The sequence below is a fragment of the Marmota marmota genome, unplaced genomic scaffold (genome assembly GCF_001458135.2).
Source record: "Marmota marmota marmota unplaced genomic scaffold, marMar, whole genome shotgun sequence".
NCBI classification, from domain to species: domain Eukaryota; kingdom Metazoa; phylum Chordata; class Mammalia; order Rodentia; family Sciuridae; genus Marmota; species Marmota marmota.
In genome coordinates, this window is record NW_026000037.1 from 25,200,724 (window position 1) to 25,228,256 (window position 27,533).

Genomic DNA, 27,533 nt, shown 5'->3' on the forward strand with positions numbered 1-27,533 from the left:
TCCTTCCTTTTTTTTTTTTTTTTTGAGAGTGGAAAGTAGAAGGCTTTATTAAAGGACAGCAGAAAAGACTTCTCTCCAGAGGAAGAAGGAGACCTGAAAGGGGAGTCTTCCTTCTTGATTTCCTAAATTCTGCACCTTTGGTCTAATAACTTCAGTGATTTACTTTTTCATTTTAACAACTAGATTATGCACACTATTGTTTAATACTATATGCTGAAAATACAGGTTTCCAAAAGGCAGTATTTTAGCCATTCCATAAGTTTGAAATTTTGATGTTGAAGGGCCTCATCATTGACACAGTATTGTCTTTTCATGTATCTTCTAGGGATGTCCTTTAACTCCATTGCCTCCAGTTAGTATTGCTATTCGATTTACCTATGTGCTTCAGGATTGGCAGCAATACTTTTGGCCTCAGCAACCTCCAGGTGAGTTAATTTAGAACTGTATTAAATTATTGAATATAAATGGAAAAGAAAATATATTCAAAAATTAAAATTACTTAACAATGCTTCCAGTGTTTTACACGGAAATATTTGTAATTCTTTTTTTTTTTTTGTACTGGGGATTGAACCTATGGACACTTTACTACTTTACTACATTCTTAGCCCTTTTAATTAATTAATTAATTTATTTATTTATTTTTATTTTGAGACAGGGTCTGGCTGATTTGCTTAGGGCCTCACTAAGTTGCCAAGATTGGCCTTGAACTTGCAATCCTATTGCCTTAGCCACCAGAGTCGCTGAGATAATAAGCGTGTGCCATTGCACCTGGCTTGTAATTAATTTTAAATATTGCTGATTTCATTGCTTTTATGATTTTTTCTTTCAATAAATTTTTTCTTTTAATGCTCTATAGATTTTCTAGTTAGCATTACTCTGTATTTGACAATTTGTCTTCAAAAGCTGTTATTTATAAAGCACCCCATGTGCTATTAATTACTATGTAGTGAATGATTTTAAAAAATGTCTGTTTTAGAATATAATGAGAGAAACCATCCTTGTAAACCAGCAGGCAAAAAACCTTAAAGAGTATAGTTTGAAGAGTGCTAAATAAAGAAAGGAGAGAAGAAAAATATGTATGTATATACACGCATTTGTGAGGAAAATAAAATTTTACTTTAACTTGCATTTTATAAAAATATAATTAAAGTTAACTTGCTTACTCATTGATGAAGTTAATTCATTCAATAATCATTCATTATTAGCCTTTAATAGGCCAAGCTGTATCAATGATACAAATATAAATAAGACATTGCCTAAGTGTTAGCAAAGCTCAGCCTGATGGACATACATCTTAATGAAGTTAGTCTTTGATTCCTGGGTATGTATTGCGTCTGAGTTTAATTATATTCAAGCTCATCTAATAAGAAATTTAATACAAACTTATAAGTAATCATAAGGACTTCACTAGCTTAAAAACATTTTTCAGTATGCTTTCCCCAAAGAGAAATAATATTCTTTCCTGTTTATTGTTTTCTCAAGTAGTTGGTTACTTATAGGAATAAAAGTAATATTTGATAGGGATAATGTGAAAGAACTGCATCTAAAGTATAGCAAAGGGAAATAAAAGCTAAGCTTTAGAATTATATTAGTCTTAAGACTAATTACTTAAGACTAAATTACCAACTGTGTATGTTGGTAATTTTAGTTCCCAGACAATACCCACTGGACAATTTGTAGTCAATTGCTTGATGGAAGTTTCCAACTCTCCTTTCCCTTTTTTCCCAAGGTCGTTCTGTTATTAAGCATTTTTAAAGATTTCCCAAGGTAGAGGCTGGGGGGGGGTGTATCTCAGTGGTGGAGTGTGTGCTTGGCATGCATGTATAAGAACCTGAATTTATTCTCTAGTGCCTGCATGCATTTGCACACTGGCACACACACAGACACACTTGCATCTTGCTGGAAAAAGAAAAAGTTTTTGGGAGGTGGTGTATCTGCTGCTGATCTAAGAAGTCCAAGGGCTAAAATCTTAGCATTATAATTCTGATTCAGTAAGGTCTTTGTTAATATTCTGTTGCCAAAATTTTTTAAATTGGGATTAAAAATAATAATCTCCCTCAGAGGATTAAAGGCCATATAAATTCTTAATATTTACTTTCTAAGGGGAAGGCTGACATGTAATGTGGGCTAGATGCTGTGCTTGGCATTTTATATAATTTTTTATGTAATTCTCATTTATGAAGTAGGAATTATGTTTCTTAGAGGTTGTCAAGAACAGTCAGTTACTAACCTAATGTCTTATGGTCACAAGATCATAAAGTTTGCATTGACCCACTAGTCAAACTCAAATTCCCTTGTATTTTTTTACTCTCAATCTGTAATTTAGTTAATATTTTCGTGCAATTATATTTTAGTAATTTTTTAACTCACTAGTTTATAAAAATGCTTCTTGTCACTTTTTTTTCTTTTTATAATTTTGAAGCTCTTAAAAATTCACATCTTACAATAAACTAGTCATTGTGATTTGTATTATTGTAAGCATTCTTTAGTTGGGAAAAATGGAATGAATTGGCTTGAGAAAATGTACTGAAGCAAGTAATTAAACCATATTAATGACTAATTTTTAGTAATTTAGGGTATAGAAATTGTCAAAGATAAATTAAGCAAATCTGGGAAGTGTTCATAACTCAACCATAGACTTTAATTTAGGAATTTGTAGTGTAATGTAAATAATGAAAAACCATCATCTGCGTTATTTCAAAGATAATTAAATCCTTTTAATGTCTTTTAACAAAAAAAAAATCTTTGTTTTATTTATTTATTTTTGTATGTGGTGCTGAGGATCAAACCCAGTGCCTCACGCATGTGAGGCGAGCGCTCAGCCACTGAGCTACAGCCCCAGGCCCATATTAATGTCTTTTTAAGAAGCATTTATAAGTTCTTCAGGAGGAACAGAACTGAGAAGGGTGATTTACCCTCAGTTTTCCCCAGTCTCAAGGAGCATTCATAGTGGGAAGAAGGTTCTTTTCTGAACTTCAAATATTTCTGTCAACTGTCAACCAAAATATTTTGTTAATAATGACAGGTTTGCTAATTTGTTATTCAGAAACTATTGATAACAAAACTGACAAATGTACTTTGGTGATTACATTTTTTAATACTCAGATAATCTTTTTAGATTATGTAAATCGCATTCTTAGAATGTGTAAAAGAGTATAGGAATAATATTCTCTTGAGTAATAGTTAAGGAATATTTCAAATGGGCAAAATTGAGAATGCATGGATTGAATGAAACACTGAATAGGAAATAAGTGAATCTTTTTACTTGTTCTCAGGGAGATTCTTTAATACTTGACTGTATGTGTTGTAACATGCTTTAACTTGCAAACAACATATTCTGTGTATTCTTTTATAGGTACTTTTAAAGCTGTCAAAGGGCTTCTTCCAAAGGGCTTAGCCTAACTAGATTAAATCATTGTTACTCTATTTTTTGCCAAATAAGGGAAAATACTTATTTTGTTTAGATATAGATGCACTTGTAGGAGGAGAAGTTGGAGGCCTGGAGTTTGGCAAGTTACCATTTGGTGCCTGTGAAGATCCTATTAGGTGAGAATTTCAGATTATAATTTGAATTATTGTAATTTGAATTATTTTAAAATTTATATTGGTATTGATTTTACCATGCTTTATGATATTGTAGCCTGCTGGAATGAATATAGTACTGGAAATTGGGAACTACCCCTGTTTTCTTTAATTGATAATATTACATGAAAACTTTCTGATTTTTTTTTTTTTTCTTGTGATGCTAAGGATTGAACCCAGGGCCCTGTGCATGCAAGGCAAGCAGTCTACCAACTGAGCTATATCTCCAGCCCCTGGTATTTTTAGGAGATATAAAAGGAAAAAAGTCTAAGAACATACTGGAGACTGTACCTGGCTAATATTTACTCTCTAGAGTAGAAAAGGATTTCCAACTCCTGACTATAACATGATTTTTCAAAATTGAGAGAGAATTCACCTACCAAATTCACCAAATGATGAATTTTAATTCATCATTTTAGGGGTTGTGGTTTGTAGCTCAGTGGTAGAGTACTTGCCTAGCATGTGTGAGGCCCTGGGTTCAATCCTCAGCACCACACACACACACACACACACACACAAATAATAAAATAAAGGTGTGTCCATCTACAAATAAAAATTTTTTTAATTCATCATTTTAAAGTGTTTTTGATATCTATAAGAATTTTGCAACCGTTATCACTGATTAATCAGAATATTTTCATTATCACAAAATTAAAAAAAAAAATTTAGTTATCATCTGCTCTTCAACCATTCACCCACTCTAGCTCTTAGCAAATACTAATCTATTCTGTCTCTACGGATTTACCTATTCTGGATATTTCATATAAATGGAGTCATACATTGTGTGACCTTTTATATCTGGCTTCTTTTACTTAATATGATGTTTTTGAGGTACATCTATGTTGTAGCTTGAATCAGTACTTGGTTGTTCTTATAGCCATAAATATGCCATTGTATGGTTATACTGTGTACCACAATTTTTTTAACCATTCATCAGTTGGTAGATGTTTGGGTTATGTGTACTTTTTGGTTATTTTGTATATATAAGATGATTTTTATATCGGAAAATATTAACTTCATATGGATGTGCTACCATTTGTTTTTAGTTTAGTATACATAACATCCCTTTTAACATAAGTACACCTTTGGTTATTTCTAGAAGTATGATTGCTGAGTCAGAGGACATATCTATAAATATCAAAGTTTTTGATATGTTTTCTTTATTTTAAGTGAACTCCATTTAGCAACTACGTGGCCTCATTTGACTGAAGGAATCATTGTGGATAATGATGTTTATTCGTAAGTATATTTTAAAAATTTCAGTAGAATAAATCAACTACCAAGTGGTTAGTTTTTGTTTATACTAGTTTCTAATAAAGTTGGTTGAATTTTTTCAAATTCTTAATAGTCGCTTTTTTAGGCCTGTTAATATGGATTAGAGAAGCATTTTATGTTGCTGGTTTTCCTTAAATTAAGAATAATGAAGCCAGGCATAGTGGTGCATGCCTATAATCCCAGTGGCTCAGGAGGCTGAGGCAGGAGATCTCGAGTTCAAAGCCAGCCCAGCAATGGCGAAGTTCTAAGCGACTCATTGAGACCCTGTCTCTAAATAAAATACAAAATGGGGCTGGAGATGTGGCTCAGTGGTTGAGTGCCCCATAGTTCAATCCTTGGTACCAAAAAAATAACAATAATAATAATAATGAACTTGAATCTTACTGTGTTTTAGCAAAGATGTCTCTAAGTTTAAGATTCAGCATATAATTCTTTTGAATTTTTCTTATAAGAAGCATTTCATAAGTTTGAAGAGATGATGATCATCAGAATGTGTGGGAATAATATTTGATCATTAAATGTTTTTAATAATAAAACATCCATGCCCTAATTTCTGTGTGTGCAATAACTTGAAAATTATAGCAAATATTCTCCAGGAAGAATGTAGCCAAAGAGGGAGGCAGTCTTAGTATCTTCTCATTTTAGATGCAAAACAGTAAGAGATAGGACACTTTGTTTTCATGAAGTACATTTATTTGTATATTTGCTGATGGTCAAAGTAATATGCAAGCTCTTAATTAGATTATTTAGGTGTTAAAAAAAAGTAAAACTACTACAGTCCTACTATTTAAATTAGACAATATCTGAATGTTTATATTTTTAAAGTTTATATCCTTTATGCCAATTATTTTTTTATGGCTGCATAGTATGCCATTAGATGGATCCACCATATCAACTTTAGAAAACAGGGTACTTTTGATTTTGTACAGGTTTTTGTAACCTGTGTGTGTGTGTGTGTGTGTGTGTGTGTGTGTGTGAACAGTGATAATGATAAACAGGTTGATACAATTCTGCATACTTGTTTTATTCTCCTTCCTTTTTTTATTCTTTTAAAAATGTATTTATCTCGGGGCTGGGGTTGTGGCTTAGTGGTAAAGCACTCGCCTAGAACTTGCAAGGCTCTGGGTTCTATCCTCAGCACCACATAAAAATAAATATTGTGTCCAACTACGCTAAAAAATTAAATTTTTTAAAAAGTATTTATCTCATTAGGCTATTAGTGTAAATTGCTTATTCAGAACCATTTTTATATATTTTAATATTTTGATTTTTGGTATTCCATTTATTGGAATTTTTGATTTGGTCTAAGAACTTGATTTATTAAGATTTTACTTTTAAAAAACTTATTCAAATGGCCATATGTCTGAATAACAGTAAGGTTGAGAAGCAAAATGAACTGCTTTTCCTTCTATAGCATGTTTTTATTAGACTGTATTTTGATAATTTCATGATTCTTGCAGATTGTCATAATTAGGATTTGCTTATTGTTTTGCATTTTAGTGATTTGGATCCTATTCAAGCACCGCATTGGTCTGTTAGAGTTCGAAAAGCTGATAATCCTCAGTGTTTGCTAGGTAAGATGTAATATGTTCCTTTTCTGAAATGCCATCAATCTACCTATTTTCCAAATTAGAAATACTGAATACATTCTTTATACTTTATTTCACTTATCAAAAAATGTTTTAACATTATGACCTTCTCAGTTAATACCATGTAGAAAAAAATCTTTGCTGACATCAGTAGCAGGATTTCTATATTGTCTTTCAGTTTTAATGCATCTATACCTCAGAATTTTCCATTACTTTATCACTGTTTTAATTTTTCTTATGCCTTCATATTATTTCCTTACCTTTCTTTGTGGCTTAGTCTGCATCTCCTAGTTAGTAAATCCCTTTTTGTCTTTTGTTATCCTTCTGGACCTGTGGTGTGTGATGATAGGGCATTGATAACAGCCTGCAATTTTATAGAATTGTATCACATCTACAAATCTGTATTTTTTTTTAAAGGAAAAGAGTTGTAAATATACCTTTTATACCTCATGGGGTTATTTGAAGAATTAAGTGAAATAAAATAAGTTTGGGTACTTTGAAAAGTAGTAATTGCTCTTCAGGTTCCATGTCTGGAATTGTCTATTCCTTTTTATTGGTGCATCTCTTTTGTGAAGACTTCTTAACCTTGCTCATCCATGTACCTTTCCGAGTTTCTCCCTTATATTTGTACACATAAAAATATTCTGTCTTCTTTTTGGTCATGCTGCCTTAACTACATATTATCTTATATATTACCATTCAACTGATAGAATTACTAAATATTTATTTATTTATGACAGTTATGATGCATTTTTCTCTAAAGCATTCTTTTTTGAGCTCTTTATCATTTATCATATGGTGTTCATCAGATGATAATTAGCAATTGTCATTTCACTAATAGTGAAGAAAATTGCTTGCCCGTGGTGAGTTTGGAGACTTAGAGTTGAAATGAAGAGTTTCAGAGTTAGATAGACTCAGGTTTACAACCTGGACCCACCAGTTTGGCCAACTTTTTTAATCTTTTTAAGTCTCAGTAGCCTCATCAATAAAATAGGGAACAGAAATGCACATTTCATAGGATTATTGGGAGAATCAAATGAGATCGTGTGTGTGTGTGTGTGTGTGTGTGTGTGTATCCCAGGTAACACAGTGCCTGTATCCCAGGTAACACAGTGCCTGTCATATAATAACAGTACAATAAATGGTTTCTATTGTTTAATCATTGAATTAATTTTATTATTAAATTTACTTACTAAATTATTTCCTTATATTTTATTATTTCTCATCTACTGACTTGCATAATTACAGTAGACCTTAGAATTCAAAGTATTCTCATTTCAAATTACTGTTCCATGATTTCATCCTACATTTTTAAGTAACTTTTATGACTAGATAATAAAATTTTCCTACCCTTCTGAAGAAGTCTGGAAAATGTTCTAGATTTATTCAGACCTAGTTGATAAATTCTTAAACTTAGATATATACCTTATTTTAGTATTAAAGATTGTTGTTAAGCTTTAATTTTTGGTGTAAACATACCTCATTGCAGCTCTTTAAAATTTTTCAAACCTCTTTGGACCATCTTATATAAAGGACACATAAAACATCATTAATATGCAAAAGAAGCGAAAATATTTTTATCCCAGGTGATTTCTTAATCCTCTAGAAATATCATTGTTTGGGGACGTTGGGGATTGAACCTAGAGGCACTTTACCACATCCCCAGCCCTTTTTTTATTTTCTATTTTGAGTCAGGGTCTCACTAAATTGTTTAGAGCCTCATTTAGTTGCTGAGGCGCTCCTCAAATTTGTGATCTTCCTGCTTCAGCCTCCCAAGGCAGTGGGATTACAGGGATGTACCACCATGCCTTGCTAGAAACATATCTTTTTGAAAGTTTCTTTTTAATGTATATTTTTTAATGGATTCATAGTTCTTATAGGATACAAAGAAGACTACGCACATACATATATTGGTACCACACATACATATATTGGTACTTATACAATTAAGATAATAGATACTGTTTGTCTCATTGAAGCATATAGAAAGTACTTAATATTGTTTGGCACATTTTTTTCCCCCTTTCATTCTAGAAGTAATTCTAAGGAAAAACTTTTTTCAGTATCCTGGTGAGGAGATAGGAAGGAAGAATAAGACTACTTTTGAAATAGTATTAATTTTTTTTTTCTTCAGGAAGAAAACAGACGGGTTTCTTTTCTAGTTAATAGCTAGTTTTCTAGTTAATAGCTTTTATGAGAAGACATATACTTTAATTTATATGACTAGTTTCTTTCAGTTAAGTGTCAGACATGAGTAACATTTTTTTCTAAATAGGTGATTTTGTCACTGAATTTTTTAAAATTTGTCGTCGAAAGGAGTCAACTGATGAGATTCTTGGACGATCCACATTTGAGGAAGAAGGACGAGGTGACCTACTTTTCTTTTTAAAACATAATTTCAAATATTTTGCCCTATTTTTTTGGCACATTCTCTGGCTTTTCATCTGTTTTTCTTATTTGGAATTAAGTTGGAAAAGTAAGTTTTGATGGACTAGACAGCTGTCATTTCTTTCTAGACTATATCTAGAGCTTCTTAATACATTTAGGGCATTTAATAAATTCTTTTCATCCAAAAACATAAGCTGTTTTGAAAAGCAGGGTTTCAAATATTAAGTCTTCTAGGGAGAAATAAATTGTGTGACCTTTTTTCCACTTCTGCTTCCATACAAAGCTGTGTGGACTAAAATATTATAATTCTGAGACCATGTAATGCTAGAATAAAGAATGGTTAAAATATTCTATACTCTGACCAATTTAGTCATTGCTCTAACCTGCTAAGGTTGGTAATGTATGCATTTCTACTCTTTTTAGAAATTGCTGATATAACTCATGCATTGTCAAAGTTGACAGAGCCAACACCAGTTCCAATTCATAAATTATCAGTTTCAAATATGGTACACACAGCAAAGAAGAAAATACGAAAACACAGAGGTTTAGAAGAGTCACCATTGAACAATGATGTCCTCAATACTATTCTTTTGGTAACTAAATGTCTTATTTTTATATGTCTCTATGTATAACATTTATTCATTATATATTCAGTCGCTTCTGTGTGGCAAGCACTAGATTGGAAATGTAACATGAATAAAACAAAGTCCCTGGAGAATTATCACTTATTATTGGGAAGAAAGAAAGCAAATAATGGTTGTAATCCCATGTTGTACGTGAAAAGTCAGGCAAAGGGGCAGTGACAAGATAACAGAAGATTCATCTCTGTCTCTGGGCAATGGGAATTAGGGAATGCTTCATGAAGAGAATTGAAGAAGGCTTTTAAAGCAGAGGAATAGCAGAGGCCTGAGAGCATGTTCAAAAGTTGGTATTTTGTAGAGTGCTTCCTTGGGAGTGATCAGGGATGAGGCTGGAGAGATAGCAGGTAACCTGCCATACTGAAGTGCTGCACTTTATCTTACATTTTATTATTATTTTAAGCAGATGATTGGCATGATCAGAACTGTGTTTTCGCAAGGCTACCTTGACAACAGTCTAGGGAAATCTTTATAGTGAGGATTGAAGGAAGGTAGAGGGCTAAGGTGTCTCCTACTGCAGTTGGAATGGGCTCAGCTTGGAAGCCACATAGAGGTTAATTCTGACTTACTGCATGACTTGGAATAGTCACTTTAGTTACTTCATATCAAATAAGGCTAGCAAAACCTTGCGAGATTGTCATGAAAATTAAAGAACCTTAGACTGCCTGGCATTTAATAGTTCTTAGATAAATTATAGCTATGCTTATTGAAATTATAATTATACTTCTGGCAGTTTGTGCATTAAGATAATCTTGGGGAAAACTTTAAAAAGTATTGAGAATACCGGACTTTGGAACATCATGTTAATTTGGTAGACATCTTGCCATTTACCTCAACAAGACTCTTTAGCCAAATTTTTAGTTCTTGTACATTATAAAATATAGGCAGTGATATTTAGTTCACAGTGGTATGAGAATAGGATAATGTTTTAAGTGTGCCTAGTATTGGCATTAAGCACATTAGTAGTTCCTCAAATCTTCAAAATTCTGTTGAGTATCAGTTTTTAAAAATGAACTCTGATAAAAGGAGTGAAAACAAAAAGGCTTCCTGAAGATTATATTCTTAGAGATTTTATTCAAATTATAATATAAAACTCAGATGTCATATACACTGAATTTTTTTAATACTTGGTTTATTTCTTTTTTATGTATATATTTCTTTTTTATGTATATATGACAGCGGAATGCATTATTACACATATAGAGCACAATTTTTCACATCTCTGGTTGTATACAAAGTATATTCACAGCAATTCATGTCTTCATTACCTGTACTTTGGATAATAATGATCATCACATTCCACCATCATTAATAACTCCATGCCCCTTTCCTTCCCCCTCCAACTCCTCTGCCCTATCTAGAGTTCGTCTATTCCTCCCATGTTCCCGCTCCCTATCCCACTATGAATCAGCCTCCTTATATCAAAGAAAACATTCAGCATTTGGATTTTTGGCATTGGCTAACTTCACTTAGCATTATCTTCTCTAACTCCATCCATTTACCTTTTTTTTTTTTTTCACACACACACACATACACATGAAACCATGTAAGAAAAAATAACATTGATATTACAATTGTGGCTGCTTTTCATTTTCTACAGATATCTCCTAAATTAAAGTTATAGGTCTTTAATATACTTTACTTAATATACTTTACTATCTCACATATAAAAACCTGTGGATAATTCTATATTTCCTCATGAATAGATAGATATCTTTAAATTCTTTTATAGTTTTGTTTGCATTTAATAGTATTAATACTTCTAAATTTTTTAATAGCATTGGATAAGTATGAAATCACAGTGAAATGTTTTGCTTTTTCATTGTCCTTCCCACAGAATCAGGTGGTTATTTTTGTGGAAAGATACCTGATTGCTAAAGTTGGCTAGTCATGGAAATTTGGTGTATTGTAGAAAAATATAAAAAATTTTTGAGAACATAGAACCAAGTGACCAGTACAATAAGAACATTCCCATTTTTAAATAGCAAAGCCCCTGAAAAGTCAGATAGTATTTATATGAATTATAAAAAATCAACAAAATGGGAAATATGGTCTCATGTAATTATATCCCCTCCTTCCCCTGGCCCCAGTTCTTATTTCCAGATGCTGCTTCTGAAAAAACATTAGATGGAACTACTTCAATAGACAACAGTAATCTTCCATCAGAGAGTGAAGACTATGTAAGTTGGAGTTCAATATTAAAACATTTTAACTGCATTGAATTAACTGGGGTTGGATATATTTCTAGTTTGATAGCCTAAGTATCTTTTTATTTTAAAAATCATCTTTGGGAAATTGAATGGAGAGCAGAGTTTCCTGTAGAACATTGGCATAGATACATATTTGGAGTAGCAAGAATTTCAGGAAATATGGTGAAAAAAAGCATATACATACTGTGCCTAACTGTAGGAGTTCCCTCATTTTAGAGTTTTTGTGAAATTGTTAAATTTGTTTTACAACAGATTCTTGTATATATTTCAAAACTGGACAGTGAGATGGAAACTAATGAAGTAAAATTTTCATATTCTCCTTATCTGAGAATATTTAAATGACAGATGTAGAGATAGATCAAACTATTTAAATAGTTATTGTTGAAAAGTAGATTTCATAGAGTGGAAAAACAGAGCCTTTTAATATTTTCAGTTTATACAGTTCTACTTTGTGTTTTTGTTTTGACAAGTATGTACTCATTTTATAATTAAAAGATTTTTTGAACAGCACATGAAATTTGAAATGCATCTTAAAGATTCCAAAGAAGAAAATGAAAGCTGTAATTTTAACTTCACTTAAACTATAGCTTTACTTTTGGATCTTAGTAGAAATCTTGTAAATATCTATCTGCTTAAGAACAGTGTAGGCAGTAATGTATGAGACATATTGATAAAGCTAGTTTTTGTAAAGTTAATTTTAATATTAAAATCTCTTAACTTTTTGATTATGCACATAAATATGTTGTTAATAAGTTTTGCTTTGTTTCCATTTTGTTAAATTTAGAATCTCTACAATCAGTTCAAATCTGCACCATCCGACAGTTTAACCTATAAACTGGCTTTGTGTCTTTGTATGATCAATTTCTACCATGGAGGGTTAAAAGGAGTGGCACACCTCTGGCAGGAATTTGTTCTTGAAATGCGCTTCAGATGGGAAAACAACTTTTTGATTCCAGGGTAATAATTTCAGTTTCTAGTTGTTTGGTACATTTTTTGCTTGTTAGCCAACACTTGACTTTTGACTGTTAAGTTTTCTCCTTTTAGGAAATCTGCCCAGAAAAAATGGTAAGAGACTTGGACATGACTTATGTTCATAGGTGTTTACTGCAGCACATTTATAATAGGTAAAAAGCAAAACAACATAAATGTCCACATATAAAAGAATAAATAATCCTCTATCTCTACAATAGAAAAATAGAAAGTTATTGATCCATTACAAATTTTGCTTTAAGAATCTTTGCCGGGCTCACACTTGTAATCCCAGCAACTTGAGGCTGAGACAGGAGGATCACAAGTTCAAAGCAGTGGCAAGGCACTGAGTGACTCAGTGAGACCATGTCTCTAAATAAAATAAAAAATAGGTCTGGGAATGTGACTCAGTGGTTAAGTTCCTTTGAGTTCAATCCCCAGTACCTGCCCCCCCCCAAAAAAAACCCAAAGAATCTTTAATAAAGTATTATAATATTTGTAATCAGGTATAGTATTAAATATACAGAATGCATTTGATTATGCCGATATGTGTTTATAAAAAAAGGATTGGAAAGAAATACTTCCAAATGTTATTAGTAGTTTTCCCAGGTATGAAATTGTTTTTAATTTATTTTTCATACTTCTTTTGTATTTCCTAAGTTTTCTATAATGAACATATTTATTACTGAATAGAAAACATCTTTAAAGTTCATTATAAGTTCAGACATCAAACATTACCTATAATTTAAATTGACATTTAATCAAATTAATTTTAGTTAGTATGTGTGTGAGTTAGTGCTCAGATATCCATGCTAGGGAAGAGGAATAGTGATGTGATATGTAATGGTGATTGATCCAAAAATGTTAATTATTAAGTCATCTGTCATTCTCTATTTAGATGGATTCTCTCTTGCTTCTGTTTCACTCTGGAACTCATTACAGATCCAGAGGCATACTGAATATAAGGGAGTATCTCTGGCTGATTGCCAAGAACCTAGTGGTTTAGAGCTAGAGGGAATCTAGAATCGCATTGGCAAAATGGAGATCTTTTATAGTGAGAATTCACCATAGTATTTGAGAACTGACTACACAGATTGATTTACTTTATGTGGTGCAAAACCCTGTATGCTAGTTACTTCAAGGGGTGGATTTAGAGACTTTCTCATTTTAAGTTTCTAATTAACCTGAAAGCTATTAGTAGTTTGCTGTTGGTGATTTGTGAATTAAGAGTATAAAATAAATTTGATCTTTTAATCATATGTGCTTGCCTTCTGGAACTTAGTTTCCTTACCTGTAGAAATTTAGTTTTGACTTCTTATCAATATAGCTAAAAATTATGGTAATATAAAAATAGGCAGATCTGAAGCAATTTTACTGAAATTAAACTTTCTTTTCTCACTGTTTGGTAGGTTAACAGGTGGACCCCCAGATCTAAGATGTTGTTTACTGCATCAGAAACTACAGGTAAAGATTTCCCAATAGCAGTATATAAATGTGGTCTTGGTATAGTTGGAGTTTATTCTAATACTGGATAAAATAGTGGGTCATAGGCTGTTTTCATCATGTTGCTATAGGTTGCTTATAGTCAGTGCAGTTCACAAAAAGGTCCTGAGAAGTAGAGAATGAAAAAGGAAATATACAAGCAGTGGTTAGATTTTAATTTTTCTGTAACTAATTCAACTATAAATGTTATTTCTGTTTTCTTAAGATGTTAAATTGTTGTATTGAAAGAAAGAAGGCACGTGATGAGGGGAAAAAGACCTCTGATAATATAACTAATACATATCCAGGGGATGTTGGAAAAGCTGCAGACCTGTTGGGGCCAGACCATCGTAAAGATACAGATAAGGAAAAGGGAGAGGTGGGGAAATCTTGGGATTCCTGGAGTGATAGTGATGAAGAATTTTTTGAGTGCCTAAGTGATACTGAAGAACTTAAGGGAAATGGACAAGAGAGTGGCAAGAAAGGAGGACCTAAGGAAATGGTAAATTTAAAGCCAGAAGGACGTCTCCATCAGCATGGCAGGCTTACACTGCTACATAATGGAGAACCTCTCTACATTCCAGTCACTCAGGTAGGATGTGCTGGCTCTGCCAGTTTCTCTTTGTTGTTATTTTTTAACTTCATTCTAGAAGGGAATGATTGCTTTGGGTAGGAGAATTTTTTTTAAAAGTCTGTTAAAAGATTAAGGTTTGAAATCTAAATTATCTTCTGGAGGCTTTTAGGTCTACCATTTCTAAAAATGAAAAATGTTTTGAAGTTTAAATAGATAGTAGCTTATCATGCATAAGGCAGTATGTTAAATTGAATATTGGGTATTCACGTGTTTAAAGACAAAACCCCAAAACATGAAAAAATAAAAGTAACAGTTCTTCAATTATACAACTAGTTTTTATTGTTCAAACATGCAATTTGAAGCCATTTTATACCATTAGGATGTAGAATAGCAACATCTAAGAAAGAAGAATAGTTTCTCTTGGTTTGTTTTTGTATAAGTAATATGTGAAATAAATTTTGTGAAACATTCAGTCTAGAAAAAGTGGAAGCCACCACCAATTCAATTTCCAACCATAAAAGTAACTGCTATTATTGATTTTTATATATATTCATGTACATATATGTTTACATATTGATGTGTAGTTTTATGGATTGTTTTTAAACATGTTCATTAGTGTGCACATTTTTATTTAACATGTCTTGAAGATATTTCCATATAGATCTATTTCATTACTTTATAATTGCCACATAATATTCCATGACATAGAAGAGTGATAGTTTATTTAATGATTTCATTCTTGATCACGGTGTGTTATTTGAAAATGTTACTGTGTAGTTTTTGTATGTTGTGCATATTTTTGTATATTTTCACATATAAATTCCACTGAGAAATAGATATGCAAATTACCAAGTTCTTTAAAAAGATATACCCATTGTGTACTTGAGTAATGTAGCACCTGTTCCCTTCCCAACTTTCCTTCCTCACTTTTTTCCCTTCATAAATATGTATACCAACCATGATTCTAGACCTTGAGAATTTAGTAGCAAATTAGGTAATGAGATTCTTAGACTCATATTTTTAAAAAAATAAGTTTGGGCCAATATTGATGATCAAAAGTAGTATACTAAGGTTTTAAATTTTATTTCTCTGATTTTTAATAAAACTAAATATCTTTCACTGTATTTTTTGGCCATCCTTTCTTCTGAATTACCTATTATGTTTTAGCTTTAGTAAATATTTCTAAATGGCCTCTTAAAGCGACTGAATTAATTTATATCCCCACCAACAATGTGTAGTAGTGTGGTTATTCTATATCCTTCCTGCTTGATGTGTCAGGGTGTAAGAACAATCCCAAGTTGCTAGTTAAATAGATACATATGTTACCAAATTCTTTAAAAAGGCGTACCCATGGTGCAATTTGCTGGGGGGACTCATAGGGCTCAGCATGTAGTCATGGCTATCATTGACTACAACAAAAGGATACAAAGCACAATTAGCAAAGGGAAAAGGCACATGAGATGAAAATTGGAGGAAATCCAAGCACAAGCTTCCAAGAATCTTTTGGCCATGTAGTCACATAGATGTGCTTATTTCCTCCAACAATGAGCTGTGACTATGTATATGAGATGTTGTCTACCAGAGAAGCTTTTAGAGATACAGTGGACAGGAGCTGGTCACTTAGGGACCCTTTGCTTAGTACATACCAAAATTCAAGACTCTAGGAAGAAAGACATGAACCATCTTGTTTGCACAAATCATGTAGGTATAGTAAGCCACTTTTATAAGTTCTGAGAATGGTGGGGACCCTCCCAAAATCCAAGTTCCCAGATGGTAGTGAAGGGCCAACTTTGCAAAAAGCCCTTTCTGAGGATAGCGGTCTCAGGCTTGCTGTTAACTCTTTTCTGCACACTTGATATTTAAAATCTTTTTAATTTTGTATTTCTGGTGGGAATGAGATAGTATTTCATGTTTTTACATTTCGCTGATGAATATTACTATGGGACACATTTTTTCATGTTCTTATTTCCTATTTAGATGTCTTCTTGATATAGTACCCACTCAAGGCTTTTGTGTAGTCGTTTATTGATTTTTTTCCCCCTTATTCCTTTGTAGGAATTCTTCATATGTTCTGGGTCCTTAGATATTTATATTACAAATATTTCTTCATAGTCTGTTACTTTTCACTTTTTTGATGTTTTTTGTTGGAATAGATGTTCTTAATTTTAATGAAGTCTGGTCTGCCAGTGTTTTTCATGTGTGTAGAGTACTTTTGGGGTTCCATTTAAATCTTTACCTACCCCAAGACCCTAAAAATATTCTCTCATGTTTTCTTCTGGAAACTTTATAGTTTTCCCTATTTCATTTATGTTTGATTCACTTCAAGTTACTTCTCTCTATTGGTATGAGGAAGAGGTTAAGATTGTTTTAAATTATTCCATCACCATTATTGAAAAGATCTGTCTTTTCCCAATGAGTGGCTACTGGTGTTTTTGTTTAATTCAAGTGACTATATGTGTTCATCTGTTTCTTGACTATTATATTTCGTTAGTTTTTCTGTGCTTGTGCTGATAATATACTATCATTATCATTGCAGCTTGATAATAGGCCTTTCTATCTGATAGTATCAGTCTCCTTTGTTCTTCAAGACTATATTGGCTATTAAAGATTTTGTATTTTTATGTCAGTTTCCCTGTACAGGTACATTTCAAAATCCCAGCATAAACTTTCTTATTGCATTGAGTTTATGGATCCATTTATAGAGAGTTGACATCTTAGCAATATTAAGGCCTTGAAATACTCTTTGATCTTACTAAAGTATGTTTTATTTCCACTGTAAAGGTCTTACATTCTTTTCATTAGATGTACTGCAAGCATTTAATTTCTTAAATGTTATAAGTAGTAAAAAATTTTCATTTTCTAATTGTGTTCCTTGATATACATATAGATATACATGGACACAGAGACAGTGAGAGAGAGAGAGCGATAGACGCACAGAGACAAACGTAGGCAGAGAGAGAGACAGATATCTATCTACCAAGTTTTCTACATTTCCTTATTATTTCTAGTAGTTTCAGCAGCATATGGGATTTTCTGCATATAAAATCATGTTTGAAGACAGTTCAATTCTGATTTGCTAGTCTTTGTACTTTTTACACTGGCTAGCACTTCCAGTATTAGGGTTGAATACTAGATATCTTTTTCTTACTTCCAACCTTAGAAGGAAAGTGTATGATAATTCATATTATAGAAGTTATATTCCTAGTTTGCTTAGAGTTCATGAATAAGTATTTCATTTTATCTAATACTTTTCCTGTATATTGAGGTACTCATATTCTGTTCTCCTTTATGCTGTTAATGCAAATTGCAGTAATTGGTTTTTGATGATTAAAACATCCTTACATCCCTGGAAGAAGTCCCACTTGGGCATTGCCCATTTTTATATAGCTGGACTTTTTTTTTTTTTTTAAGTTGCTTGGGGCCTCTCTGAGTTGCTGAGGCTGACCTTGAGATCTTCCTGACTCACTGGGATTACAGGTGTGTCCCACCATGCCAAGCTCAATTTTATTTTTTTAAAAGGATTTTTATACCCATATATGAGAGATACTAGCCTTTAAATTTTCTTTCTTATAATGTCCTTGTCATTTTGTATTTCCTCTTTTTCTGTTTTCTAGACAAACATGACTATTAGTTGCCCACTGCCCAAGATAATACTAGACTTCATATAGGTCCTTGCTTTATTTAAAAAAAAAAAAACAAAAACAAATATTTTACTGTGTTCCATTTATATAGACTTAGATCAACCTAAAATGTATGGCTGGGAAAGTAAAGATTTTATCTAATATTCTAGAGACAGAGCTAAAAGAGGAGTCTTTAGTAGTTCTTAAAGTCATTGTGACATGGATGAGTCTCTCTTCAATTTGCAACTTGAGCAAGGCCTTTTTCACTACACTCAGTCTGATCCCCTCATTGATCACATTCAATCATGTATATGAGAAAACTTTGAACATATTCACAAGTAGTATATGAAAATGTGTAGTCCCCATGCTGCGTGCTGCTAATTCTCTTTATCCCTTCTGGTTGTACATAGTCAGTACCCTTTCACCATCTGCTTCCTTCCCATTCTCTTATTTAGGGCTATTAAAAGTAGCCCCTTCTTAATAGAAGGAATGACTGTCTCTGTTCTTAAGTGTAGTGCTTAATCAGAAATCCATGTAATTTGTGAACTTAACTAAGTATTTTTCCTTTAAAAAAAATTAGGTATTTTAATAAGCATACTTCTCCTTTGTCAAAGAGAAAGGGGATGAAGTTTATAAGTATTTTAATTGGTATTGTTTGAGCATGTTCCAGGATTTTATTATTCACAGCCCAGTCTCCAAAAAGTTGAGGATTACCCAAGGTCACAGAGCTAGAATTTGGGGATGGGCATGTTATCTCTGAAGCCCAGGCTTCTAACACTGTGCCACATGTCCTTACTGATTATCCATTACCCTGAGTATCAGTGTGATATTCTTGCTTGGTACTTGATATATTCATTATACAGCAAAGAAAATAAGAATTCACATTCCATAACCAGAGATGAATCACTGTAGAGCAATTTATTCCCATTTTTCTATTACTTAAAAACATTGTTGCAACTAGTTGATGACATATATAATATCAATAGAACTTCATTTCTGTATCATAGTCATGAAAATATGCAATAGACCCAGATTTCTCTTTTAGCTCTCAATACTTGTCTTGGGAAACCTGGTGATCTTGGGTGGGGGCATGAAAGTCATATTTATCCTTTACCTTTTTTATGTAGGTTCTGAAAAATGTTGTGCGTTTCTCTGAATTCTTTCAAATACATGTCTTGTGACTACTAGGGCAGAAGTAATTGTCTTTATTCTATTTTTATAGTTCTTCTTTGTCTAAATAGGGCTGTTCATGAGCTTTGTCCTTTTATACTTCACAGGAACCAGCACCTATGACAGAAGATCTGCTAGAAGAGCAATCTGAGGTCTTAGCTAAATTAGGTACATCGGCAGAAGGGGCTCACCTCAGAGCACGCATGCAGAGTGCCTGTCTGCTCTCGGATATGGAGTCTTTTAAGGTGAGGCAGACTTTCAAAGCTCTAGGGTCTATTTTGAGCTATTCTGGGCTGAAACTGTGAAAGTCACTCTACAAAGTGGTGTGAAGGCCTAATGTTTTTTTTTTAATGTTTGGATTTCATTAATAGTTATAACACCCTACCTCCATTCCCCCAAGGACATAGTCAAACTTGTCTCTTAAGTTTAAAAAAAAGAACCAACCTGTTATTAATAGTTGAAAGTTGAGAATTGAATCATTTCTGTGTGTATTGAGATGCTTTCTTCGTCTGTGTATATTCAGCCAATTTAATTCAAGGCTTTTAAGAAGCCCTTAGGATTCAATGTAGGTCACTGCACTCAACACATCTTTGAGTGCTTACTGTGTGCCTCAAACTATGATTAGATAAGAAAATAGTGTTTACCCTCAGTTATAGTCTGAGGTTGTGGGAGAAGATGTGTAAATGATTATATGATGAGTTTTCAAAGGAGGCAAGGGCAAAAAGGTGACTGCTGAGTGGGTAAGGAAAGGTTTCTCAGAGAAATCCACATTTTAGATGAGTATGTATTTGCTACCTGGAAAAGAATATTTTAGGCTGAGGCCTGTATATAGAACACATAGGATTCAGGTCATAGTGACATTTAGCTTACTAATATAAAAATCCAGGAATAAAGGACTTTTTGAGTTGTTATTTGAAAGCAAGTCCACCACAAGTGAAAAATTTTACACAATGGAATGCAGTTATTTAAAATACATAGAGGCTGGAATTGTGTGGTAAAGTACCTGCTTTCCATGCATGGGGCACTGGGTTCGATCCTCAGCATACAATAAAGGTATTGTCCATCTTAAAAAAAAAAATCCAAAACACTTCTGGTATTTCAGATAAGAGATACTGAATCTATATTTTATAAAAAGGCCACAAATGGGTAGCCCACTGGGCTATTACTTGTATTCTAAACTGTACCCCAGGTCCGGACTTTGCTTCTTAACATGTAATGGCCTGTGTCTCACCTTGTTCAGTCCTGTATCTGTGCAGACCAGCTCAAATTTGATTTTTGTCTGAAATACTTTTTCTTTTAAAACAGACACACCATGAATAGCTCTGCCACTTTTATTCTTCTCTGGTAGCAGATTTAAGTAAAAATAAAAGGGAGCCTTTTACTTCTGCATCTTTACTAAAAGGAAAAAAAATACTTCAATAAACACCTCTTAAGAGCTGTATGTTTTCCTTGGAGACTAAAATGATTCAGAAAATCTTTTATTCTGCCAAGAGGAAAAAAAAAAAAAAAAAAAAAAAGGTTGATACAATGGATAAAGAGAAGCCAGCTGGCTATCAGGGCAGATAGAAAACCAGAAAGGTAAAAGAAGGTAATTGACCAGGCATGATGGCACACACCTGCAATCCTAGCTACTTGGGAGACTGAAGCAGGAGGATCTCAAGGCCAGCCTGGGCAACTTAGCATGATCCTATGTCAAAAAGGTCTGGGGTTAGCTCAGTGGTAGAATGCTTGGCTTGTCTAGCATGTTGGAGGCCCTGGGTTCAATCCTCAGTACAGGATTTCAAAAGGGGGTGGGTGGAACTGGCTGAGGGTTTGTGCACAGAGCAGGAAATACTAACCTACACAGCAGTTGTTTTCCGTCTGTCCTTGCAGAGGCAAGTATAGGAAGGGATTCTACATTGGAACCATAAGAGTTTTTGCCCCCTCGAAACACACTAGTTCTTCATGGTAAGATTCTGTACAGATCCTTTAGCACCATTTATGACCAAAACTATGGTTCATTAAACTCTTTTGGACTAACTGGGCACCAGCAAATCTGTTATAACATTGAAATATAATCTATTTTCTGATAAAAACAAATAACCAACCTATCAATGTGCCCCATGTGGAAAGCACATAATATATTTAAGGAAAATTTTTCACATAGGAATGACTTAGTATTAGGGTTCTTGGGAGAGTCTTCAGAGTGTTAGATGAATACTGACATGTGCCTAAGGCACCTCATAGTTCCAGAAGGCCAGGGCCTATTTTGGAGCCTGGCCCTTTTAGAACATATCTATACACTAAGTCATAGCTAAAGTGAGCCTTCACCCTCTTTTAGTAGCTATGTAGTAAGTCAGCTTGACATAATAAGGACATGCAGAAAGAAGCATTCTGGGGTAAAATATCTTAATCTTTAATGCAGGAATTGAATATCATTTTCTTATTAATCTTGTTCTCTCCATTCAATCAAATGGGTACAGTGTTGCCTGGTTAAGATCCAAGTCTTTGTACAGGAATCCTGAGTCACTATTATGAAATAATCTTGACCCACTACAGCTCCCAGCAATTCTTTGCTGCTGTGGACCGTGATATAGCCCTTAGGAGTTTTTGTTGAGTTAGGTGACCTTCCTCTGATTTTCAGGGGCATCCCCTGAGGTAGTAGGAATTGTCAGACTGGTAGCCATTGAGCCCAATGAGAAAAATCAACAGTTTTGTTCTACATATTTAGCCCAGACCATTCTCATCATGTTGGTTTTCATGCACATTCTTAGTGTTCTACTAGTACATGACAGTAATTTGTTATATAAGTCACAGGAATTTGATGTCTGAATAGAATGTGTTTGAGGTTAGGTGATATTTATTGCAGCACTAGTATTAATTTATTGAGGAAAAGAGCAGAATTTTTATATTTTTATTTTGATCACATTGTGTGTTACAGAATTTACTTAGGTAACAGAATATGATTAATAAAATTATTTTCACTTCACCTGAAGATTTTTCAATAAAATCAAGATAGTAAAAAAATGCCTTTGGCACTTTAACATCTAATCTCTTAAAAGTGACAGTTTAAAGCTTAGCAGTGTGTGTGTACATAAAAGTATGATTTTGCACACTAGCTTATCAGTAAATGTTGATTTTGCTGAATTTGTTGCCTCATTTTAGGCAGCCAATCCAGGATGTATTCTGGAAGATTTTGTGAGATGGTATTCACCCCGGGACTATATTGAAGAGGAGGTGATTGATGAAAAAGGTGATGTGATTCTAAAAGGAGAGCTGAGTGCCCGAATGAAAATTCCAAGCAATATGTGGGTAGAAGCCTGGGAAACAGCTAAACCAATTCCTGCTAGAAGGCAAAGAAGGCTCTTTGATGATACACGTGAAGCAGAAAAGGTAATTTAGTATTGGGTCTCCAATACTAGCATGCTCATTATTATTCTTAAACCTTAGAAACTATCATAGGAGAGCTTTGGGCACATGTGACAAGCAAAGCATTGAAATTTAATGAGCCTTTTTATATACCTAGTATTCACATTTAAGTTTAAAACTAGTTGCAAGTAGGACAGTGAAAAGACATTCATAGTTTATATGAAATGCTTACCATTATACTGCATTAAAATATATATATATCAGATATTAATAAATGACATGCCCATTTTTAATGAGAAATAAACTTTGTCAAACAGCATTTATAGACATAGATCTTTTAATGAAACAACTGAAGTTTCTAAAAATAGGGGTTTCAATAAATTATGTTATACATAATGTTATGGTTCCATAAGATTATAATGGGGCCAAAAAACATCTATTACTTAGTGTTATAACCATCAGAACATTTTAGTGCAGGGCATCTATTACTCACATGTGTGGTGTTAATACCAAACCAATTGTGCTGCCCATGTATAGCACCTAAATTATAAGCAGTATGTAATACTTTATAAATAGATCACTGTGTTGGAGATGTATGTACTTTGCAGTAACTTTTTTTTTAAAAAAATAGTGTAGTTGTAAACAGCCATATTACACAGGTAGCAACCTCATATGTATCATGTTTACTGTGTCTCTTGATTGCAATACCATTGAGGTTTGTGGAGAGACTAATGATGCATTTCTCCTACCATCCCTGTCATTAAGGGACGCATGACTGTATACAGAGAAGGAATGATGTCCATTGAAAATAAGAGGGGAAAATTAAGGATAGTGCAGAAATTAAAAAGAGGACTAGCTTCTCCTACCTAATCCCTTTCCATTAAAGAAGCCATGCCAAAGAGGGCACTTTCAAAATGTGACATTACCAGGAATATAAAAAGACCCCATTCATACAAAATATGCAAAGCAGATCATTTTAGCAGCCGCAAAAGAAAATTGTAACATACTCCAAACAAATATGGAGGATATTTAATAAGAAATACTAAATCCAAGAGTAGAAATGGATCCAGTGAAACAAACTAATTTAACTCATGGTTGTCTTTTTTCTTCTACCCTATCAAAAATGACTAAATTACAGGAGATTCTAGAGAATAGATTCATATTTAATCAAAGGCATTGAGGAAAAGCTAGAAAATAGCCCAAATGAATCGGAGTGAAAGAAGTGGAATGAAAGGCAAGAAAATAACAATTTTTATTAGTTTCCTTGAAGAAAAAAAATCACAACCCTAAGAATATTTATAACTGCTTTCCCAGAAAATCTGTATTTACATATTAAAAGGGTTCACTAGGAACAGGGAGAAAGAAACCAGAAGCAATAAACTCAAAGATAAAATCTTCAGGACCTCCAGGCAAAAAAATTTTAAAAGGGCATTAGATTTCTCAAAAAGAGCATACAAAGAAAGGTAATATGGAGCAACATTTCCAAGAAATATAAGGAAAAATGTGAAATAAGGATTTTATATCCAGCCAAAATATCTAGCTATTACCAAAATTATAAAAAACATACTACATACATGTGCCCTTCCTAAGGAATCCCCTAGTGTTGTACAGTCATAGAACATTTCTAATATAGAAATTCTATATATCTATGCTGTCCAAAATGGTAGCCACTAGCCATATGGTTTCCATGAGTACTCAAAATCTGTCTAGCAAAATACAGGAACTTTTAGATGGCTGTATGTGTCCACTGACAACCTTATTGAGTAATATAGTATAGAAGGATGAACCTTGTTCAATGTCTGGGAATTAAAAGAGAATAAAATCATGGCATTGCAGGTAAATGGATGGAGTTAGAGAAGATAATGCTAAGTGAAGTAAGCCAGTCTCAAAAAACCAAAGGCCAAATGTCTTCTCTGATATGGAGATGGGGGATGGGGCAGAACATGGAGGAATAGATGGACTTTATTATCTTAAGTACATGTATAAAAACAGGAATGGTCTGACCATTCCTGTTTGTGTTCAACCAGAGACATGAAAAATTATGCTCTATTTGTGTAATATGAATTGAATTACATTCTGCTGTCATATATAACTAATTAGAATAAATTTTTAAAAGATGGCTGGGAAAACCTTGGCAAAGGACTGATGGTGAACATGTCATTTATTTAATTTAGAGCTAAGACTTAAGGTGAGGATGTAGAATATAACTTAAAAAATTGGTAGTAAGAGCTGGGGCTGTAGCTCAGTGGGAGAGTGCTTGCCTTCCATGTGGGAGGCACTGGGTTCAATCTTCAGCACCACATAAAAAAATACACAAATAAAATAAAGGCATGCTGTCCATCTACAAAAAAAAATTTTTTTTAAATTGGTACTAAAGGAGGGGGTAAATAGAAAAATCATTGAGTCTTACACAGAAAGTAGATTACAGGATACCTTTTAAAATTGTTAGACACGGGCTGGGGTCATGGCTCAGCGGTAGAGTGCTCGCCTAGCACATGCAAGGCCTTGGGTTCAATCCTCAGCACCACATAAAAACAAATAAAATAAAGATTGTGTACAAGTAAAAAATAAAATTGTTAGACTATATTACAAAGGGGTTAAAGATACAAAGGAATTAATAGCACCACAAAAGGTATTAAGGCAAGGATATTCTTTAGAATAAAAATGTAAACCTTTCTAAATATCCAAATTTTTTTTCAGAAAGCAAAGAGAAATAAGTCTTTACCAATAAAAATAAAAGAAAGAGGGCTGGTATATAGCTCAAAGGTGCAAGGCCAAGTTTTATTCCCCCTGCACCATGTAGCAAATAACTAAAAAGAATGAAAATAAATGAATTCCTAACTCAAAAATCTAGGAAAAGAACAAAGTAAAACCTAAAGAAAACAAAACAGAAAAGCAGATTTAACAAACCTAGTTCTTTAAGAAAAAAAAAAAAGAACCATTAACTTTTGAAACAAGAAAAGCACATGCACAAAATGAATGACAAAAAGGACAAATAACTGAAAGAACATTTTTTAAAGCTACTTTGTAATATCTGTGTATATAAATTTGAAAACCAAGTCAAACTGGGTGATTTCCTAGGAAAATATAGTATACCGGAACTAACCGCAGCAAAGACGGCATGTAAAGAGACCAGTTTCCGTAGAAGAAATAGAGAACAGTTATCAACTACCACATAAAATAGAAGCAACATGGGGCTAGTGCTAAGAGAAATTGAACTAAATATTGAAAATCCACATGTAGTCCCAACGCTCCATAAATTGTTTAAACATAGCAAGTGGAAGAAAAATTCCCAATTTTTTTTTTTTTTTTAAATCAACTTCTAACACTGGTAGCTAACCAACCTGATTCAGGATAGCATATTAAAAGAATAGACTAGTAATACTTAAGAAATTTGATTCAAAAATCTCAAGTGGACAGATTCTCAATAGAACTTTTAGAAGATAATACATGTTGGCTGAACGTAAGGATGATCATTTGGAAGTCTATTTACATAATTTATTTCACTAATAGGTCTTTATGTCATTATCTTCATATGTGCCAAAAAAGCCTTTGATAAAATACATATGAATTTTAGTCCTTAATCCAGATCTGATATAGGGGAGGCCCCAGAGATCACTAAGGAATGAAACAAAGATGCCTATTATCTCCACTGCCATTAAACATTATTCTAAAGGTAATGGCCAATGTAATTAGATAGGAGAAGGCAAAGATAGAATTACAAAGAAGAATGCTATAGATGATGTTGACAGTGTGTGTACCTAAAAAAATATATAACATCAATAATTCAAACAAAAGAATTTGTCAAGATAGCAAGATATAAAATTAATATACAGCACTCACTAGATTGATAGGCATAAATAATCATTCGGAAAATTTCATTATAAGAGGGGATAAAGGGTTTGAAATCTGAAGGAAAATAAAACAGTACTCAAATACATCTGAACAAATAGATACCTGTTGATTTTAGGAAGCCTCAACATCATTAAGGTCAGTTCTCCCTAAGTTATAAATGTAGTGCACTCTTAATTAAAAAAATGCCAAGAGACTTTATTATAGAGCCAGGCAAGTTTATAATAATGTTCATTTGGAAAAATAGATAATAGTGACTGCTAATGAGTTTCTTTTTGGAGTAATGAAAATATCCTAAAGTTAATTATGGTTGTGGTTGTACAACTCTAAATATACCTTAAACCATTTAATTATATGCTTTAGATGAGTGAATTATTATTTTTAGAAAACATGCAAGAATATCTGAGAATAGATTGCAAAGAAAGAACTATGTGGGGGGTGGGGGAGATACTAGTCCTACCAGATATTAAAGCATACTTTATGTTTAAATTATGTGATAGTGGTATATAAATAGCCCGCTGAAACAGACTAGAAGGTCTAAAAATACATATGGAAATCTAGTACATGATAAAGATGGCATCTCAAGTCACTGGGGCAAAAGTCACCTTCATAATAAATGGTGTTGATAAAGGTAAAATTCAGTCTTTTTTTTTTTTTTTATGTTTTATTTTTTTTTATTTTTTTATTTTTTTAAATTTTTTATTGTGGGTTGTTCAAAACATTACAAATTTCTTGACATATCATATTCCACACTTTGATTCAAGTGTGTTATGAACTCCCACCTTCACCCCATACACAGATTGCAGAATCACCTCAGTTACACATCCATTGATTTA

The 27,533-nt window shown here is 33.0% G+C and overlaps 1 protein-coding gene and 1 long non-coding RNA gene across 4 annotated transcripts in view; both read left to right on the top strand.

Annotated features, from left to right (window-relative positions):
* Positions 1–27,533, top strand: part of Rab3gap1 (RAB3 GTPase activating protein catalytic subunit 1) — a 94,027-nt gene that overhangs the window by 51,122 nt on the left and 15,372 nt on the right. For 2 of the 3 annotated variants that reach the window (XM_048812196.1, XM_015479131.2), the window contains exons 8-19: positions 326–425; positions 3,465–3,546; positions 4,753–4,821; positions 6,358–6,431; positions 8,722–8,814; positions 9,258–9,427; positions 11,563–11,652; positions 12,467–12,639; positions 14,061–14,115; positions 14,360–14,725; positions 19,605–19,742; positions 22,642–22,869. In XM_048812196.1, coding sequence (XP_048668153.1) covers positions 326–425; positions 3,465–3,546; positions 4,753–4,821; positions 6,358–6,431; positions 8,722–8,814; positions 9,258–9,427; positions 11,563–11,652; positions 12,467–12,639; positions 14,061–14,115; positions 14,360–14,725; positions 19,605–19,742; positions 22,642–22,869 — 1,638 coding nt within the window. The remainder of the gene's footprint in view (positions 1–325; positions 426–3,464; positions 3,547–4,752; positions 4,822–6,357; positions 6,432–8,721; positions 8,815–9,257; positions 9,428–11,562; positions 11,653–12,466; positions 12,640–14,060; positions 14,116–14,359; positions 14,726–19,604; positions 19,743–22,641; positions 22,870–27,533) is intronic. The other variant, XM_048812197.1, reaches the window with a different exon arrangement.
* LOC125619377 overlaps positions 22,876–27,533 on the top strand; it is an 11,283-nt gene continuing 6,625 nt past the window's right edge. Inside the window, exon 1 of the long non-coding RNA XR_007350900.1 lies at positions 22,876–27,338. This is a non-coding gene — a long non-coding RNA (uncharacterized LOC125619377). The remainder of the gene's footprint in view (positions 27,339–27,533) is intronic.